The following is a 19019-nucleotide window of genomic DNA, read 5'->3' as shown; positions in this document are numbered from 1 at the left end:
TTACTGGGGTAACTGGAGAGAAATGTAGATACAGGTGTGACGGAGGTGCACAAGGCTATGTGGAAGCGACAGTGTAATAGTGGTCAAGGAGAAGCAGAGGTCAGGGGAATTGTAGGGCCTGAGTCTTAGTCTGGGTATTCTCCAAGTTGTTCACCACAGCTGCCTGGTAGATGTGAATGTCAGTCCTTGCCCAGCAAACAACAATGTTCAGGTCAGAGAGATTGTTATCTTACCTGTGTGATGAGTAACATAGTTATTCAGTGCACCATATATTCTGAGTGGCAGTCAGAAGATCTGATACTGTAGGAATGTTGTCTGTGAGTTGATGAGTAGCATACCTCACTCTCAGATATACAGGTGTGGGTTATAGTGAGTAGCAGCCAGGAGACCTGAACCTGTAGGAAGGTTGCCTGTGATGAGCAGCAGAGATGTATCTTATGTGCTTGCTATAGTGAGTAGCTGCCAGGAGATCTGAATCTATAGGTAAGGTATATCTGAGTTGACTCTTAGATCTATCGATCTTCTCTGGTTATAGTGAATAGCTGGCAGAAGATCTAAACCTGTCGGAAGGTTATCTGTGTGTTGTACGGCAGAGATGTATCCTAAGTGCTGGTTATAGTGAGTAGCGGAGATGTATCCTATGTGCTGGCTATAGTAAGTAGCTTCCAGGAAGTCTGAACCTGTAGGAACTGTGTGTGTGTGATGAGCAGCAGAGATGTATCCTATGTGCTCCGTATAGTAAGTAGCTTCCAGGAGATCCGAACCTGAAGGAAGGTTGCCTGTGTGATGAGCAGCGGAGATGTATCCTATGTGCTGCGTATAGTGAGTAGTTGCCAGGAGCTTTGTTATTGTGAAGCATTTTTGGAAAAACAGTGTTGAAGCCTTTTAAAAATCTTTTTAACCCCTTCGCTGCCAGGCCTATTCCCCCTCAGGTGCCATGCCTATTTTGCCTATTTGGGGCAGTTTGCACTTATGCTCTCATAAGATTTTGTCCACATAAGCTCCCAATGCCAAATTTGCGTCCTTTTTTCCCCAACATACTAGGGATTCCAGAGGTACCCAGAGTTTGTGGGTGCCCCTGGAGGAGCCCAACAAATTAACCAGAACACAACAAAAATGTCATTTAAAAAAAAACATACTGGGAAAAAAGTGCTGCAGAAGAAAGCTTGTGTTTTTTTCCCCTAAAATGGCATCAACAAATGGTTTGTGGTACTAAAATCACCATCTTCCCAGCTTTCAGGAACAGCCAGACTTGAATCAGAAAACCACATTTTTCAACACAGTTTTGGCATTTTACTGTGACATAACTCATTTTTACTATCTTTTTGTGCTTTCAACCTCCTTCCAATTAGTGCCAAAAATGGGTTGCTGGATCCCAGACAGATAAACATTTCTGGAAAGTAGCCAACATTCTGAATTCATCAAGGGGTCATTTGTGTAGATCCTTCAAGGTTTTCCTATAGAAAGTAACAGCTAAAATAAATAAATATTGAAATTGAGGTGAAAAAAAGAGCCATTTCTGTCCAAGTATTCTTCTACAACTTTTTCCAGCTATGGCAGATTTTTTAAAGCAATATACCGCTACATCTGCTGGACTCTTCTGGTTGCGGGGATATATAGGGCTTGTAGGTTAATCAAGAACCCTAGGTACCCAGAGCCAATAAATGAGGTGCACCTTGCAATGGGTTTTCATTGTGTACCGGTATACAGCAATTCATTTGGTGAAATATAAAGAGTGAAAAATAGGTATCAAGGAAACCTTTGTATTTCCAAAATGGCCACAAGATAAGGTGTTGAGAAGCAGTGGTTATTTGCACATCTCTGAATTCCAGGGTCCCCATACAAGCATGTGAATTACAGGGCATTTCTCAAATATTGGTCTTTTTTGCACACAGTCTTACATTTGGAAGGAAAAAATGTAGAGAAACACTTGTTCTTTTATTCTGTGTTCCCCCAAGTCTCCCGATAAAAATGGTACCTCACTTGCGTGGGTAGGCCTAATGCCCGCGACAGGAAATGCAACATGGACACATCACATTTTTACCTAGCTGTGGATTTGGGCCTCTAGCTCAGCTGGCACCTAGGGAAACCTATCACACCTGTGCATTTTTTAAAAACTAGACACCTAAGGGAATCCAGGATGGGGTGACTTGTGGGGCTCTCACCAGGTCCTATTACCCAGAATCCTTTTCAAACCTCAAAATTTGACAAAAAACACGTTTTCCTCACATTTTGATGACAGTAAGTTTTGGAATCTGAGAGGAGCCACAAATTTCCTTCCACCCAGCATTCTCTCAAGTCTCCCGATAAAAATGGTACCTCACTGGTGTGGGTAGGCCTAGTGCCCGCGACAGGAAATGCCCCAAAACACAACATGGACACATCACGTTTTCCCAAAGAAAACTGACCTGTTTTTTGTAAGGTGCCTAACAGTGTATTTTGGCCTCTAGCTCATCTGGCACCTAGGGAAACCTAGCAAACTTGGACATTTTTGAAAACTAGACACCTGGGGGAACCCAGGATGGGGTGACTTGTGGCACCCGCACCAAGTTCTGTTACCCAGAATCCTTAGCAAACCTCCAAATTTGACAAAAAACACTTTTTCATCACATTTCGTTGCTGAAAAGTTCTGGAATCTGAGGGTAGCCACAAACATCCTTCTACGCAGCATTCCCGACATCTCCCGATAAAAATGGTACCTCACTTGTGTGGGTAGGCCTAGTGCCAGCGACAGGAAATGGCCCAAAACACCACATGAACACATCAACATTATCAAATGCAAAACTTCCTGTTTTTGCGGGGTGCGCCTGCGTTTATGGTCCTGGGCTCAGCAGCCATCTCAGGAAACCTACCAAACCCAGACATTTTCTTCAAACTAGACACCTGCAGGAGTCCAGGGAGGTGTGACTTGCATGGATCCCCCAGTGTTTTCTTACCCAGAATCCTCAGCAAACCTCAAATTTAGCAAGAAACTCAAACTTTTCCCACATTTCTGTGTGTGATCACCACACCAGGACAAATTTCCTACCACCCAACATTCCCCCCAGACTCCCGGTAAAAATGATACCTCATTTGTGTAACAGGGAAAAGCCAAAAACATGTTGACATTGAGGTAGAACCAAAGCGGGTCCAAAAGGGCAGTTTGAAAAAAAAAAAACGTTTTTAGGCTGACAATTGGGGCAGAATTTTTATCGGTATAAATGTGACAATGCTGGGTGGTTGGAATTTTGTGGATTCCTGGAGATTCCGGAAGGTTCCATCACAAAAATGTTGGAAAAATGTGTGATTTCAACCAAACTTAGAGGTCAGAAGGGCATAGTGGGTAAGAAAATGGTGCAGGGTGCATGTTTAGCACACCACCCTGGACTCACCCAGATGTTTAGTTTTCAGATATGTCTAGGTCTTGTAGATTTTTCTAGATGGCAGCATCCCAAAGTCCCAAAACGCAGCCCTTGCCATTCCAAGTGGGACAATTTTGAGTTAGACAAGCTCTCATGGCCCAAATGTAAAACCAAATCCCAAAATAATCAAACGTCCTCTTGCTTTCTGTAGGATAAGATATTTTAGTGTGTGGGGGAGAGCTGAAAGACTGTTACCCCCTTCAGTTGGGGTGGGGACATAACCATGCCAATACTGGTTAGTAGCCACCATTAATTCCATGCAATCTAGTAGACTTTATGCCCCCCCCCCCAGTGATGTGGATCAGGGGTAACTGCCCCATCTAACGGTGGGCAGAAAAACTTTGTCCCCATTTATTTGGGGTGGGGGTATGGCCATACACCCCCCCCCCCCACCCTCTTTTCTTTAAAAAAAAAATCTTCCCTGGTCTCTGGTGGGTTTTCTGCCCCAGGGCAGATGGACCTTACAAAAATAGGGCGATCTGCCCTCAAGAGGGGCAGAAATGGCCAACAGAAATGTGCCCCCATGGGAAGCAAACCTTGCCCAAGGGGTCGATGAGGAGAAGGTCCTTGCAGTCACGAGGAAGGGTAAAAATCAGGCTCCCCTCTAGACCCAGGCCCGCCTCATATTTTGGAGAAAGGCCTACAAGTATTACTACAGACCATAGTTGAAATTCTCAGTCTTTCACTTGAGCCATTGGTACATTCAAAGAAGTGGAAGTATGTTGTAGTCTCCGAAAGAAACCCCACTTACACCCATTAGTACTGGGCAATTACCGGCCAGTCTCACTCTTACCTGTTATGGGAAAAAGTCCTAGAGAAACAAGTTTAGCAAACATTGCCCAACTATCTTGAAGATAATCAGTACCTTTACCTCATGCAAATGGGTTTCTGTGCACAGCATAGCGCGGAGTCAGCCCTGTTAGAAGCCACAAAGGAGTTCAAATGTATCTTGGACCAGGGAGGTGCTGCCAAAATTATCTCATTAGACCTAACTGGGGCATTTGACACAGTTGATCATATGATCTTGATCGAGAGGCTGACAGAAGCAGGAGTTCATGGCAAGGCACTGGATTGGATGTCCTCCTTTGTAAAGGACCGAACTTTCCAAATTATGGAAAACCCATGCCTCTTGGATATTATGTATTTACGTGTGGTGTGCTACAGGGCTCAGCCACTACCACCCCTAACATCTATATCTGACTACTGGCAGACATCTTACAGCAGTACGGTATTTTTATAATTTTCTATGCAGACAATAGCTAGTGGTATCCTTGGCTAAGGGCCAGAACCTGGATTAACTAGCACCATGCATGGAAAACGTTGCCAGATGTATCGCAAATTTTTACCCATCATTAAATGGCGACAAAACGGAGCTAATGATTTTTGGGAATAACACAGCCCCAAAATGTGGCGTTCAGAACTCTTCTTAAAATATTTTGATCAGAATTAGTGAAAGTGGCCAAAAGAACGTTGCATTGGCTGCCTAATGATTCAAGAATCAGATTTAAAACGCTGTGCCTGGTACACAAAGTACTGAATTCTAAGGGTCCCCACAAGTTGAAAGGTTGAAATGCCCCTTGGGTTCAGGTACTTGAATGAAAAACCTAGGTTCTGGGAGATGCTTAAAGCCTGGCTCTTCCCACAATGAACCAGAAATATTAAAGCGGTAACATCAACCCAACACTGAGGACCATGGGAAGCCTTAGGGTAGCCATGCACTTTATGAATACATACATATAAACATCCGAACCTGTAGGAATGTTGCCTGTGAGATGAGTAGCAAAAGGTATCCCTAAGTGCTGGTTATAGTGAGGAGCTGCCAGGAGATGTGAACCTGTAGGAATGTTGCCTGTGAGATGAGTAGCAGAGATGTGTGCTATGTGCTGGTTATAGTGAGTAGAGTCCATGAGATCTGAACCTGTAGGAATTGCATCTGTGAGATGAGTAGTAGAGATATTTCCTATGTGCTGGTTCTAGTGAGTAGCTGCCAGGAGATCTGAACCTGTATGAAGGAGTTCTTTGTGATGGGTAGCAGAGATGTATCCTGGGTCCTGGTTATAGTAAGAGGCAGCCAGGACACCTGAACCTGTAGGAAGTTTGTCTGTGTGATGAGTAGTAGAGATGTGTGCTATGTGCTGATTATAGCAAGCGAGTAGCAGCCATGAGATCTGAACCTGTAGACCTCAGTTCTTTCCTTGTTACTCTTCTGCAGGGAACAGACAATGACAACTTCAGGTCCAGCACAAGAAGGTATTTTAAGAAGGTCCCAAGCGATGATCCCCCTGACGAGAAGGCCGTCAACTACAGCTCATCGCTGGACCTTCGGAAACTGGTAAAGCCCTTTTCTACTCTGTGCTCTGGAGAGTGCAATCAGTTATCTATTGGGAGCCCAAAAGTGAGTGGGACTGCAATGTGCACAAGAAATCTTAGAACAGTATTATTGACTGGAATAAGACTTCTGATGCTGACCCTTTTATTTCTGCTGTGTAAAGTTGAAATAGTTGACACGTAACAAATCTGTTAAGAACCTAGAAATTGGGGGAAATACTGGGGTTAATCCTTTACAAGCATCTTAAGGTGAAACATATTTCTAATCTCCCCATTGACAAAGGTGCTGGCATGGTTGTGGAAGCTGTGCCACCCTGCCCTGTTTGACATGTTCTGGTCACCTCTTCTCCCTAAGCATTCAGCAACCTGTAAGTCCCCTGGAGGTGCTCCGTTATTCTACTGAGATGTTTAATAGCAAATCCTAGGCTCTGCTGAATCAGGCGACGTGTGCCTCCTCCCATCCGCAGGGGTGGCTCCCATCCAGGCTATGGAGACACTGGAAGGTTGTGGGAAGCCGGATCAGAAGTCAGGGGCACGTTCCCCTATCCCTGGCTGCAAGGGGCTTCTTGGCATCTTCCCTGTAAATTTCTTCAGCATTCCATACCTTGGTTCTTCCTCCCATAAGTACATTGTGAAGTGTTATGTGTCGTTCACAGGTGTTGTATGGCTGGGAGATCATGTCTATCTTGAATGTTGTTGTTAGAGGACAATCCAAGGGAATCTTCAAACTAACTTTAACAACATGCCCTGAACTGGTAGCTCTGAGTATAAATCTGCTTCCCGCCAGCCAGTTTCTGTCTGTCAAAGTGTCGCACCTCCTCTAACCCCTTCTTGTGACATGTAGGACAGGGCATCAAACAACATCCTTGATCGTATGAGGCAGTGACCAAATCTAACACACCAAACTTGACTTTGTTGATACCACCTTGGTTTGCAAAATTCCAAGATGATGAACTCTGCCGCCGTCCGGACTGTGGTCACATTTGATAGGCTGCCTGTGTTTTGTTGCCACTGGTTTCCTGTCAGTACCCCCAAGATGGGTAAAGAATGGTCCTACTCAGCCTATATCTGAACTTTGAAAGGATTCATGCTGCGCAGCCCAGGGAGATGTCTTGCTGGAACAGAACACTTCAAATTGGAATTGTAAGTTCAGTTGCCCCTTTCATGGAAGGTGCATCCCGTTGTTCCTTCTTCACAGTTAAAATCCTATGTAATGGATCCTTTCCACTGTGTTTTTTGTCGTCCACCTCCGATTTACGTGAATTGTGCTCCTGCATTTCGTTTGTGAGTCCAGCTTCTTTAGGAATCGCCTGAAGTTTTGGATTCATTAGAAGGGTCATCCTCCCAGTGAGAGGTTGTAGTAAGATGCCTATACAGTTTATGCTCCTATTCTGGTTCATGGATTCTTTCAGCATTTTCCTGACTAACCCAGGGCCTTGGGAGGATGGCATACTGTTATACTGCGGGCCACATCGTGGCCCACGACCATCCTGACAGCTTCAGTAGCATTCCGCTCTATGCAGTGGGACACCCTGCTTTCTTACCTGTGGTGTCAAGCTGTGCTGGTGGTCCTTCGCAGGATTCAGGGGCACATCTTCAGGGCAGTTGGCCTGCCGGTGCGGTCTTCAGCATTCCTTTCCCTGGGGGCCATGTTGGAAGCCACCATAGTTCTCCTTCCCTGAGTTTCTGGGAAGGAGATTCTAGTCCTCAATCCATAAGGGCAGCTTACTCATTCATTATTGGATTGCCTTCCCAATCCAATATGGCAGCATCATATTCTGATGTAATTTCCTGTCAATGGGGTATATAATAGGTGTGATTTACTTTCTCCTTGTGTTGCAACAGTTATTTTCTCCTTTAGGTGTGTTTCCACACTCCTGTTGATCCGCTTTCCTGTTGACTTTGCCAATTTGGCTGCCCTTGTTTTCCTGCTGAGTTCTTCCTCACTTCTGTTTTCACCTTCATTCCTGTGGAGGTCCCTCATCTGCCTAGGACCTCCCGTGGTCCAGTTCCACTCTGCTGGGTCTCTTCCCTCGTTATATGGGAGCCAACCATCATCTTTGGAGGTTTTTCCCCTTTAGGGGTTTTCCTCCGAAGGGCTCCTTCTGGAAGGCACTATCTGCTTAGGCACTAAACGTGTTGGTGGCATCACGGCTACCAGAAGTGGTCACCCTAACCTCTGGCAGACCAAGACAGTGAAGACCTGGGTTTGAAGATCTTCACGTCGTCCTAAGTCATGAGCCACAAGTTCATAACCTGAGAGTCCCGACAGACCTGACAAGTAGCACAGTACTGTGTTGTTGCAGTTAATGACCCTGTTACTAAATTAATTCACCAAGAGGCAGTAAGCACCGTGCCTGCTTCAGCACGGGCTGCACCAGGTCTTTGGAGTACACTGATATTTGCTTTTCTCTGCTTGTGTCACTTGTGTTGGTCTTTTCACAGCTGCCACTCCTAGTGCAGCATTTGATGGGATCCCTTGGCGAGTATCTTACTAAGCTGAAATCTGGCTTCTGGGTTTTTAAGTCTTATTAACATTACGGCTGCCAGTTAAGTTTCACTACTCGATTCAATTAGTGCAACACAGTGAAGCACATTGAAAACCAGTCAGTGGACCAATGTATGCACACCAGGAATCTCTGTTTGTCACTAAACACTTGGGGAAATACTGATATAGTGAATACTGTGAACTGAGTCACCTCTAGGTGTCTGTGTGAGTTCAAGTGAGTGAGTATTTAAAAGGCCACGATTGAGAGGTCTGGAGCTGAGGCTGAAGGCAATGCAAGCTTGTCACAGTGCCTGTCAGTGTAACTTAAAAGGGTGCAAAATACATGCTCATCCAATCCTTGGCCTCGCTGCAGAGCACACAGAGCAATGGTCATGTGTGCCACTTGTAATTGGGAATCTATGCAAAAGTGTCTGCCTGCGGTAGACAGCTAAAAATACTGACAGGACGAAAGTAAAAGGAAAGGCGGAGCTTACAGGTGCGTGGGTGGGTGTGCCTGGAGGTGGAGTGAAGGAGATGGAGGAAGTACACCCAGAAGGAGAGACTGAAAGGTGAGTGCTGAGTAGGGAGGACACGAGGTGTGAGATATGCAAATGGAGAATTTCAGAAAGATATGTGCTGGAAAGGGAGTACGCGTCTAAAAAAGAAAGACTGCAGCGGAGAGGGTGCGTAGGGGTGAACAAGAGAGGTTCAGACTCTGAATACCACTACTCCCTCCACAGGCCTTGATAGTGTTCACATTACAGCAGCATACTTCCAGAATTTAATCATTTTCAATGCTAATTATTCACACCATACTCATAGTTACTCCTTTATATTACGCATCTCATTGCTTGGGCAAAGCCAGTAGTTCTTGCTTGTGTAAGCTGTTGTTGTGTTATATATCTGAAATCTATAACGGAAAGCTCACCTCGGGGCACCAACATGCTGGTCGGGTGTCACCCTATGGGAAGCACAGGATTTTAGTTCAAATGTTTGAATCTACGCCCTTAATTGCATAGGCCACACCTCTTCTGAAGTATTCCTAGTTATGATTCTTAGCCCTTTTTACAGACCCACACGCACAACTTTTACGTCTCACTAAGAGCCTTGGGTGGTTTGTCGGCTCGATGAGCAGGGCTGCTGGTCGTGATGACTTTGTAAATGATGCAGCTGGCTTGGAAGATTGTGCCTGCCGGCAAGGGGAGCCAACAGAGATCCGGCAGGCTAGCAGGGATGTGATCATATTTCTTCAGGCCCGGGATGAGATGTGCAGTGTTCTGTAGCATCTCTAAAGGGATATGGGAGGCCAAGGAGTAGGGCATTAACACCGTCTAGATACAAAACTACCAGGGCCTGAACCGAGTGCTGGAAGAGAGAATTAGTGCCACGCTGTCCTTGGTTTTCTGGCAATGACTTCCTTTACGGAGAGGTTTGTGTCCAGGATGAATCCATGTGACGGCATTCAGTGAAAGGTGGGGGTTTAAAGCTGTCAGGGTTCCTGTCACTGTAGCAGTTTTGTACTGTTTGTTGTTTGTAGTTCTTGGCAAATAACAGGAATTCTGTCTCGATTGGTTTGGGCTTTGGACGGGTGCTGGACATCCAGGTCAGGGTGATGTGCAGGCTGTGTTTGAGGTGTTGGATGTCTGGAGCAGCAGTGACCGTCCAGTAGAGTTGTGTCATCGGTGTGCTGGTGAATCTTGATGCTGCTGTCTGTGAGTTCAGCACTGAGCATCTCTGTGTAGAGGTTGAAGATGGCAGGAAACAGTTGAGAACCCTTGGGGACTCTGCATGTGATAGTGAGGTTTTAGGACCTGCAGGGACCTTTCATACAAGCAGGTGTCTGTTTTCTATCCATTGGTTTTCTTTTTATGAGCATGCCTATGTTGTTAACACCCGCTGTATACTAATGTGTGTGGTACATGTCACCAAACACGACCTGTACGGGCTGTAGTGCTCAGTGATGTCAGTTTGTATATTCTCTGTGTAATCAGTTACACAGTGATTGCACCCTAAAGTGTGAGGGAGCCATGTTCACATGCTAAGGGGCAGATAGGAGTCTGCGCATGAAGCTGATGACTCTACCAACCTCTCTTCACAGCTGCGCGACAATGAGAAGACAGCCTCCTGCACAGACACCAGCAAGGAAGGGACGCGGAAAAGAACAGTGAAGGATTCAAGATTCAGGCCTTCAGGCGAGAAAGGGGTCGGCAAAGGCACATCACAGCCTGCCAAGAAACCCGTGAGCCTCTTTCTTCTTCCTATCTAGTTAGAAGTTCACGTAGGCAGTACATCCAGGTAGTGAAGGGGAAAGTGTGTCTATCTTCATAAGTGTAACTGTGTGCATGGGTGCTTGTCTGCATATGCATTTATGTGTTCCCACCCACGTGCATGTAACATTTATGTGCGCGCCCAAGTGCAGCATCTCTCGCGTCTGGGCATGCTGGTATGTGAGTATCTGTGTGTGAGTTTGCCTATATTCCTCGCCTCCACGTGCTCCAATGATTTTCAGCTATATTCTTCCTATACAGCTACCACATACATATTTACACACATTTCTGCATACTTGGTTCTTCCTCCGAGACTGGATCATGGAAGCAAGAGTAGAAGTACTACCGAAATTGTTGTTACATTTTCACCTGTGCCCTCCTCCCAGTCTTTTACTCTCATTATAATACATTGGAGTATACAATCCCTGTATAACAGGCCCTCTCTGATCTCCTCATTACAGGTGGCTTGTGATAGCTCTAGTCTCCTGTACTAAAGAAATGACAGTCTCTCAGCCGTATTCATTTCTTACATTTGAGTTCTGTTGTCATAATGCCTGCCAGCACATGAGGGGAAAGTCAGATGACGGAGCTTACGCTGTCCTGCAGCTTCAGTGTTTTTTTAATGTGACTGGTTTTACACTAATCTATAATATATTTTGTAACAAATATCTAACTGCCTTTTTGGTGTGTCTAATTTTGTAATACAGTTTCTACTTTTATTTTTTGTGCCTGCAAACATCCTATTTCTATCATGTAACAGAGCAACACACAAAGGATTCAAGTAGTTTGTGGGAGGGTTGATGGGGTGACCATGTATTACAACGAATAAAGAACCCTCTGCCATACATCATAAAGATACTGCAACTCACCGCAGAGTTCCCTGAGCTTAAAAAGGAAGTCAGCCTTTTGCTCATTCCTCTATACGGTCACAGAGTGCTTATGTGAATTGTAATATCCTTATAATGTGTGTTAGGGTGTAATCTATCCCATACATTGTTGCTAATCATTCATCAATTCATACACTTTTAGTAACTGAGATGAGTCTTCTGTCCCAGAGATCACCCACTGGACTAGGATCACTCCTGGATCTTTTTTTGTGACTGATTGACTACAATAAAGTAGGTCCAGTTTATGTTTAGTTAGAGAAAGCTTTGTTTGCCTTTTGGAACCAATACACACTACGCGCACACAGAAGGGTAATGGGTCAGACCACATTAGAGCCATTTGATGTGTTTTCTTTTTACTGCAGGGCAAAGGGGACCATCTCTAGAGGCAGCCCCCTGGCGCCAAGGTTTCTGTGCACCTTTGTTGTCTTGGCCACTATATTTGTAAACTTCTACAGAACTTGCAATTTTTCTGGCTGTCTCCAACTCTTTTATTTGTGTTTGTTTGGAGACTTATTTCAACTTTAGGAGCTGGCAGGTTTCTACTCAAACCATAGTGCCCAATTGACCCGTGGAGCCTGAGTTTGCTCCATTACAAATAGTGTTGAATTTAAAATGATATGTTTGATGATAGTGAAGCACCTCTTGCTTAATTCTGCGTAGCGCTTGGTGTAACCCTGAGAGTCCCTTTGAACCGAGTTTTCTTCGCCATTACTTTGTTTTGTTCCCTTGCTTCCTGAGCACAGTATTTTATTCTTAGATGTGCTATGGGTGTTGGGGGAGACTGCGGGTCCAGCTGTTATTCTGGCTTGTTGGCCACGTGACAATCTCCCATTTTCATGTCTGCCCATTCATTATCCAATAAGAGATCCTGAGTAACCAGCAGATCCTGCTCAATGGATCACAGTAGCTGCCCATAAACTACCAGCGATAGAGGTCACTCAGGATGGGGATGATACTAACATCAAGAGCTAAACGATCTGACCAGAGACTATGGTTGTCATTCTGAGTTTGGCGGGCGGCCTCTACTCATCCCGCCACCTGACCGCTAGTGTGGCCTGGACCCCGCTGGCCCTATTCCAACTTCACCGCAGGGTCGGCGGGTGGAAAAAACATTTCCGCCCGCCGGCCCTGCGGTGAAGAGGGCCTTAACTTTGACGCCAGCTCGGAATCAAGCCGGCGCCAATGTGGCGGTGCTGAAGGTGCAGCAGCTCCTGTCTTGCATTTCACTGCCTGTAATTCAGGAAGTGAAATGTGCAACAGGGCTGTGCATGGGGGTCCCTGCACTGCCCATGCCAAGTGCATGGGCCCTGCAGGGGCCCCTAAGTGGCCCGCAGCACCCCGATGTTGCCAGCTTTTCCACGGCGGTGTAAACCCTCATGGAAAGACTGGCAGATGGGGACTCAAAAGTCTGGCGGATTACGACTGCCAGAACCGCCAGGCTGCCGCATAGCGGCAACCTGGCAGTGTCGGTGGGCCGACACTGGCGGCTCCACCAAGGTCAGAATGGGGTGGTTGGACTGCCACTACTGCGGCGGTCCGACCACGACCCTGAGTCTGGTGGTCTCAACACCGCCAGACTCGGAATGACCACCTATGTCTGTACCTATGGTGAACTAAGTGGTTTGTACAAAACACAGCTAGGCCAAATGAAATGGTCTCAGTAGCAGAAAGTATAATGTTACTCCACGTGTCCTGCAAATACAAGGTGGTGGTTTTCTGTGTCTTGAGTCACTGGAATAGGTGCCACCCCTGGTTGTCTATATCAGAGCTTGAAGTCTGATTCTCCGTAAGTATCAACATTCGAGGAACCGTTTTCGTCACAGTTTTGCCCACGGAATCTCATTCTCTTGTTTCTGCTACCCATGTTCTAATTAGAACTCTTGTGTTATGACTTTTGCTTGTCTTTTCTCCTGAGTTCTAGTAGAAGTCTTGTGTTAGTGTTTTGTTTTCAGCGGTGGCTCCGCCTCTATGGAGGAGGAGCGCAGCCCCCGCCAGCAACAGCAACTGCAAAACTTGAAAAATAAAATGATAATAAACGTTGTTTAATATCATTTTATTTTTCTAGGAGGCTGGGCCATGGGGGATGCCAGGCAGGGAGGAGGAGTGGTAGCGCTGTTATCAGTGCGCATGTGGGTTTGGCCAGTCTCAGGACGGCCAAACCGGCATGCACACTGAGTTATCTCCAACCTGACCTGTGTTGCCTGGTTGGAGACAGCAGACACAGGCTGCCAGTCTGTCTGGGGGGGGGGGGGTAAATCGAGGGCGCTAAGGCCAATCCTGACACTGCTCTCATGCCTCCATGACGAGCGTGCTCCCTGGAACACAGGTGGTGGACCCACGTGACCCACACTGTTCAAAGGTCCAGGTGTCAAATTTGGTGAAGGTAAGAGCTTGTCTCCCCGTGCTGCGACAGCACCCCTGTGGTCTTCTGCAGCTCCTTGGGCTTCTGTGCACTTCTTCCAAAAGTTATTCGTGCACAGCATAGCCCAGGTCCCCACCACTCCATCCTGCGACGCACAGCTCTCTAAGTTGTTCTCCGGCGGCGTGGGATCCTCCTGTGTAGTGATGCAACGACCGCACTTTGCATCTTCTTTGTCCCTGCGTTCGGGGACTCCCGTGGGTGCTGCCTGGTCTTCTGAGAGCTCTCTGAAGTGCTGAGAGCCCCCTCTGTCTCCTCAGTCCGAGTTGAGACCCGCAGGTCCCTCCTGGATCCAGGCAGCTCCTCTTCGATGCAAACTGCGTACTTGTTTGAACCACGGCTTGTTGGTGGAATCCAGCGACGCAAACAGCCTGCATCCAACAACTCAACATGGGACATCTCTTGCACCAAGCAGGAACCCACAGCCATCTTCTCTGGTGAATTTCTGTATTTTTCTTCTGACCGGAAAATCCACTTTTGCACCTTCTTCCAGGTTGGCAGGGGCTTCTGTTCTTCCTGGACTCTTCTTCGACTTCTGGACTTGGTCTCCTCTCTCCACAGGTCTTCAGGTCCAGGAATTCATGGTTTGTTGCTTGCAGTCTTGCTTGGTTCTTGCATAATTATTTATCACGACTTGTAGTTGGGAAGTGTGGCACAATGGTTAGAGTGGCAGACCCTGATGCAGAGATCTGTCCCAGGACCAGGGTTCAGTTCCCACCTCGGAGGGTCTTAGGCTCAATTCCCTTGGACCAGATAATTCTCGCCTCGGTGCCTCATCTAATTAATGGGTCCCACTCTGTAACTAGGGGCAATAGCTTGCTTAATCTCCACAACGGCTCTCACAGCGCTTGGATGCCTGCCTTCACCCTGGGGCTGTCCAGGAGTGGGTGCCTCACAGGGAAAAGCCAGGAGGGGTTCCACAGCGGTGTGCGTACAGCGCCTTGAGACCCTAACGGGTGAGTAGTGCGCTATACAAGTGTGAAGTTTACAGTTTACAGTTTTAGTTTGTCCTGAGGAAAGTTGATGTACTTTACTCCTGCTGTCCTGGGCTCCTGGGGTGGGGTGCTTTACTTACCTTTGGTCTTTTCTTACACTCACAACGCCCCTCTACACACTACACTTACCTAGGGGGCAGGGATTCGACATTCACATTCCACTATTTTAGTATATGGTTTGTGTTGCCCTCTAGGCCCATTGAAATCTATTGTATTTTCTACTGGTTGCACTATTCTATGACTGTTTACTTACCTGATTTTGGTTACTAGTGTATATATTGTGTATAATACTTACCTCCAGAGGGAGTATTGCCTCTAAGGTATTTTTGGCCTTGTGTCACTAAAATAAAGTACCTTTATTTTTGGTAACACTGAGTATTGTCTTTTATTGTATATAGGTACTGTGTTACTGTAGTGGTATTGCAGGAGCTTTGCATGTCTCCTAGTTCAGCCTTGGCTGCTCTGCTACAGCTACCTCTATCAGCCTAAGCTGCTGCAACACTGCCTACATTTCACTAATAAGGGATAACGGGACCTGGCACAAGGTGAAAGTACCTTTGGTACCCACTACAAACCAGGACAGCCTCCTACAATGATAAAATTAAAGACAATTTCTACCATGTAGACCAATCTTACAAAGAGGCCATCTCTCCCTGATCGGGAGCACCGTTGCCTGATTCAGAGAAACTTTCCTGATCAGGAGAACCTTATCAGATCAAGAAAGCCTTACTTGGTTGGGAGAAACTTACCTGATAAAAAGAACTTTACATGATTGAGAAAAACCTTCCTGATTGGGACAACCTTACATCTTCTGAACTGCAGATTTGAGGGGCTTGAAAGGGGTGCACCCTCCTATAGGTGATTGACGATGAAAGTTTCCATGGATGATGTCTTTAAGCCATTGAAATGTTTCTAACATTTTAAATACGGGGTTACTGATTCGCTAAGGGAAAGCTGCCCCATTCAGCAGCTTGCCCTCTGTGTAGGGGGCTTGGGGGGGCGGCAGGCAGTGGAACAGAGAGACCGTGCCTACGCCCCTGATGTCTTCCAAGCAGGACACCTGTAGTTTAAAGCAGCAATGGTTCCATTAAGGGGCCGTCCCTGTGTTCATAGCTCATCACGGGGACCACAGATAGTGGCCTGCATGCATTGCAGCTACAAGCACGCTGAAAGACGTCAGTGCACAACTTGCTACTGTCTGATATCTTAGTCTTCTTTGGTGATGATATGTAATGCCTGATTTAAAGATGTTCTGAGCATCCAGTGGTGGGAGCGGAGTTCACTTGGTTCGACTCTGGTGAAGTTTGTGATCCAAGACATTGTTTCCGATGATTGTGATGAGTTAACATAACAAGCCCTGCAAGGCAGACATTCTCCTTTCAAACGTGTGGGTTCGTCACCCCAACCCTCCCAATCTCACGAATAAAGAGATTCTCCAGCGAGACAAGTGGGAGAGACTGAAAAATGGGGAGTACTTACTAATAAATGGTGGGGGAGGGGGGGCGGCGGGGGTAATTGAAGGAGGGTTTTACAAACATACAGTTACAAAAATACATTTATTTATTTAAAACATTTATAAGACGCGCGGCCACCTCACAGGTATCCTGACGCAAGAAGCTTAGATAAGGCCAAATGTTATCTGCGCTCATGTTATAACACAAGGGAGGGGGCCGCAAAAACATAGGGGGGCCGGGAAGGGCCAAGTTTTTAGGCCCTTCCTAAATTAAAGTAAATCAACAGCGGCCCTTACGCTGGTCGGAAGTTTATGTCAAAGCCGGGCTGCTCTGATCATGAACATTTGCCGATGCTGACCAAACGCACCTTCCAGGGACATATCTTGTGAGTTTATTTGGTGTACAGTGGGAGGTATAGGATGCTCACTATAATACGATATATCTGTGGTTCCTTCATCTTCATCGCTTGAGTTTTCCCGCCAGAAAGTGTCACTCATAGCTACACTGAAATGATTAGCAATCTGAAACCTTGGCAGCTGAGAATTCAAAGCTGGCTCTGCTGCTGAGACTTGACTCCTTGCAGTCTTTTTAATAAGAATTTCTGCGCCCCCGGTAAGAGTGCGCTGCAGTAACCAAGCCTGCCAAGGATCACACTGTTCGCAGTCAGCCACTTAGCACGCGATGGTACCGTCAGCAGAATATTCCTTCATCTCTGGAGCAGGCGAGACGTGTGCTCGCCACTCTATTGACACTCCGAGCTAGAGAAAGCTTCCTGTTGAAAATAACTCCTAAAGACTGATATCATTCTTGTTGGGTTCCGGAGTAGCGTGCTACTCGCCAAAAAGCGCTTCGATGCCTCGTCAGGGGTAGTAAGAGCTATATAAATACTATTACAATACAATACAATAATCAGGACCTGCCCTTTTAAAGCTACTACTGCCCTTAAGGTGTCACAAGGTGTATACACACTTCAGCCCTCCCTTGAAGGAGGCCGAGCACAGCCTGTGGCCACCTACAGTTACTGCAACTATGGAAGCTTCAAATAAAATCACCCCCATGTGGGGCAGGAGCGACTGTTCAATTAAAGCTAAACTACATTTCTGTTTTTAGGGTGTCTTAGTTTAGAAAATATTTTCGCAGCACCTGGTCCAAGTCTCTTTAATGTCTTGAATAGTGAGATAATCTCCTAGGGACTAGTCATTCATTCTAAGTTGGGGGTGTAGGAACGTGCCCTTCTGGCATGGTTACCACCCCATTTTGTGCCTGATATCTGATGCTATCTTGAGCGTGTGCTGGGATCCTTCTAACCAGGCCCCAGCACCAGTGCTCTTTCCTTAAACTGCACCATTGCTTCCACTATTGGCACACCCCTGGCACACAGACAAGTCTCTTGTTAAAGGTACCAGAGGTACCAGTGGCACCAAGGGCCCTGTGGCAAAGGAGGGTCCCCTAAGGGCTGCAGCATGTTTGTGCCATCCTAAGGGACCCCTCACTAAACACTGACATTGTAGCTTGTGTGTGCTTTGGGGGAGAAAAAGTAAAGTCAACATCACACCCCTCTTTGGGTGCCTTGCCCACACTGCCTGTGGCATAGGTAGGTCACCCCTCTAGCAGTCGTTACAGCCCTGAGGCAGGGGGCACTATACAACAGAAGAGGACATAGCTGCATGAGCACTATGTCCCTACAGTGTCTAAGTCCATTCTAAGACATTGTAAGTGCAGTGTGGCCATATTGGGCTGGGAGTTTGTCATTAGGAACTCCTCAGCTCCATGATGGCTTCACTGAAAGTTGAGAAGATTGGTATCAAACTTCTCAGCTCAATAAACCAGTGTTCGATGTATTGAAAAATCCAACCAGAGGGCATCTTAGAGATAACCCCCTGTATCTCACCCAACCCTTTAGTGCAATGCTGACCAGTCTGTGCCAGCCTGCTACTAATAGACAGGTTTTTGACCACATGGGGTGAGAGCCTTTGTGCTTTCTAGCGTCAGAAACATAGCCTGCTCTGGGTGGAGGTGCTTCACCCCACCTCCCTGCAGGAACTGCAACACTTGGTGGTGAGCCTCAAAGTCTCCTGCCTTGTGTTACACTGCCCCTGGGCACTCCAGCTAGTGGAAGATGCCCGCCTCCCGGACCAAGCCCCACTTTTGGTGGGAAAATTAGTAAACATTAGGAGGTGCCCAGAGCTGAGGTGAACCCCTCTTGGCAGGATTCTCCATCTTGCTTTGGAGGATATTGGCCAATAGGGTTAGGAATGTGCCTCCCCAAAGAGAGTGGGGACAGAAAGGGTGTAACCACCCTCAGGGACAGTAGCCATTGGCTACTGCCCTCTGGCCCCGTAACACACCTAAATCCCGTATTTAGAGGCACCCCTGAACCTTGCTCTTCAGATTCCTGGCTACCTTACAAGAAGGACTGGAGAGCCATACCAGCAGAGAAGACTCCAGATGACAACTGACTTGGCCCCAGCTCTACTGGCCTGTCTGCAGCTTCAAGAATCTTGCTACAACAAAACGACTCGTCCTGCAAGACCAGCAACCTCTACAAACCCTTAGAGGACTGCCTGCATGCCTAAGGACCAAGAACTCCAGAGGACAGCAGCCCTGTCCACATAGGACTTCAGAGCCACCCCGGATCAGTGAGTCCTGCCCACTCTGAACTCGACGCCTACACCCGGTGTCCAGGTGGCTCACCGGTCCAGAGAAGGTCCCCAGGTGATTCCTCGAGCCCACCCTGGGTTGACCCCTCCTGACCAAGACGACGCCTGCAGCCTAAATGC

The 19019-nt window shown here is 46.9% G+C and overlaps 1 protein-coding gene and 1 pseudogene across 1 annotated transcript in view; one reads left to right on the top strand and one right to left on the bottom strand.

Annotated features, from left to right (window-relative positions):
* LOC138267309 (zinc finger protein 208-like) overlaps positions 1-19019 on the bottom strand; it is a 331096-nt pseudogene that overhangs the window by 249072 nt on the left and 63005 nt on the right.
* Positions 1-19019, top strand: part of LOC138267308 (transcriptional regulator ATRX homolog) — a 51867-nt gene that overhangs the window by 24269 nt on the left and 8579 nt on the right. Inside the window, exons 5-6 of the mRNA XM_069216166.1 lie at positions 5614-5733; positions 10316-10456. Coding sequence (XP_069072267.1) covers positions 5614-5733; positions 10316-10456 — 261 coding nt within the window. The remainder of the gene's footprint in view (positions 1-5613; positions 5734-10315; positions 10457-19019) is intronic.

The sequence above is a fragment of the Pleurodeles waltl genome, chromosome 12 (genome assembly GCF_031143425.1).
Source record: "Pleurodeles waltl isolate 20211129_DDA chromosome 12, aPleWal1.hap1.20221129, whole genome shotgun sequence".
NCBI lineage: Eukaryota > Metazoa > Chordata > Amphibia > Caudata > Salamandridae > Pleurodeles > Pleurodeles waltl.
Note: the sequence above shows the minus strand (reverse complement) of the source record. Positions and strands in the feature narration are given on the sequence as shown.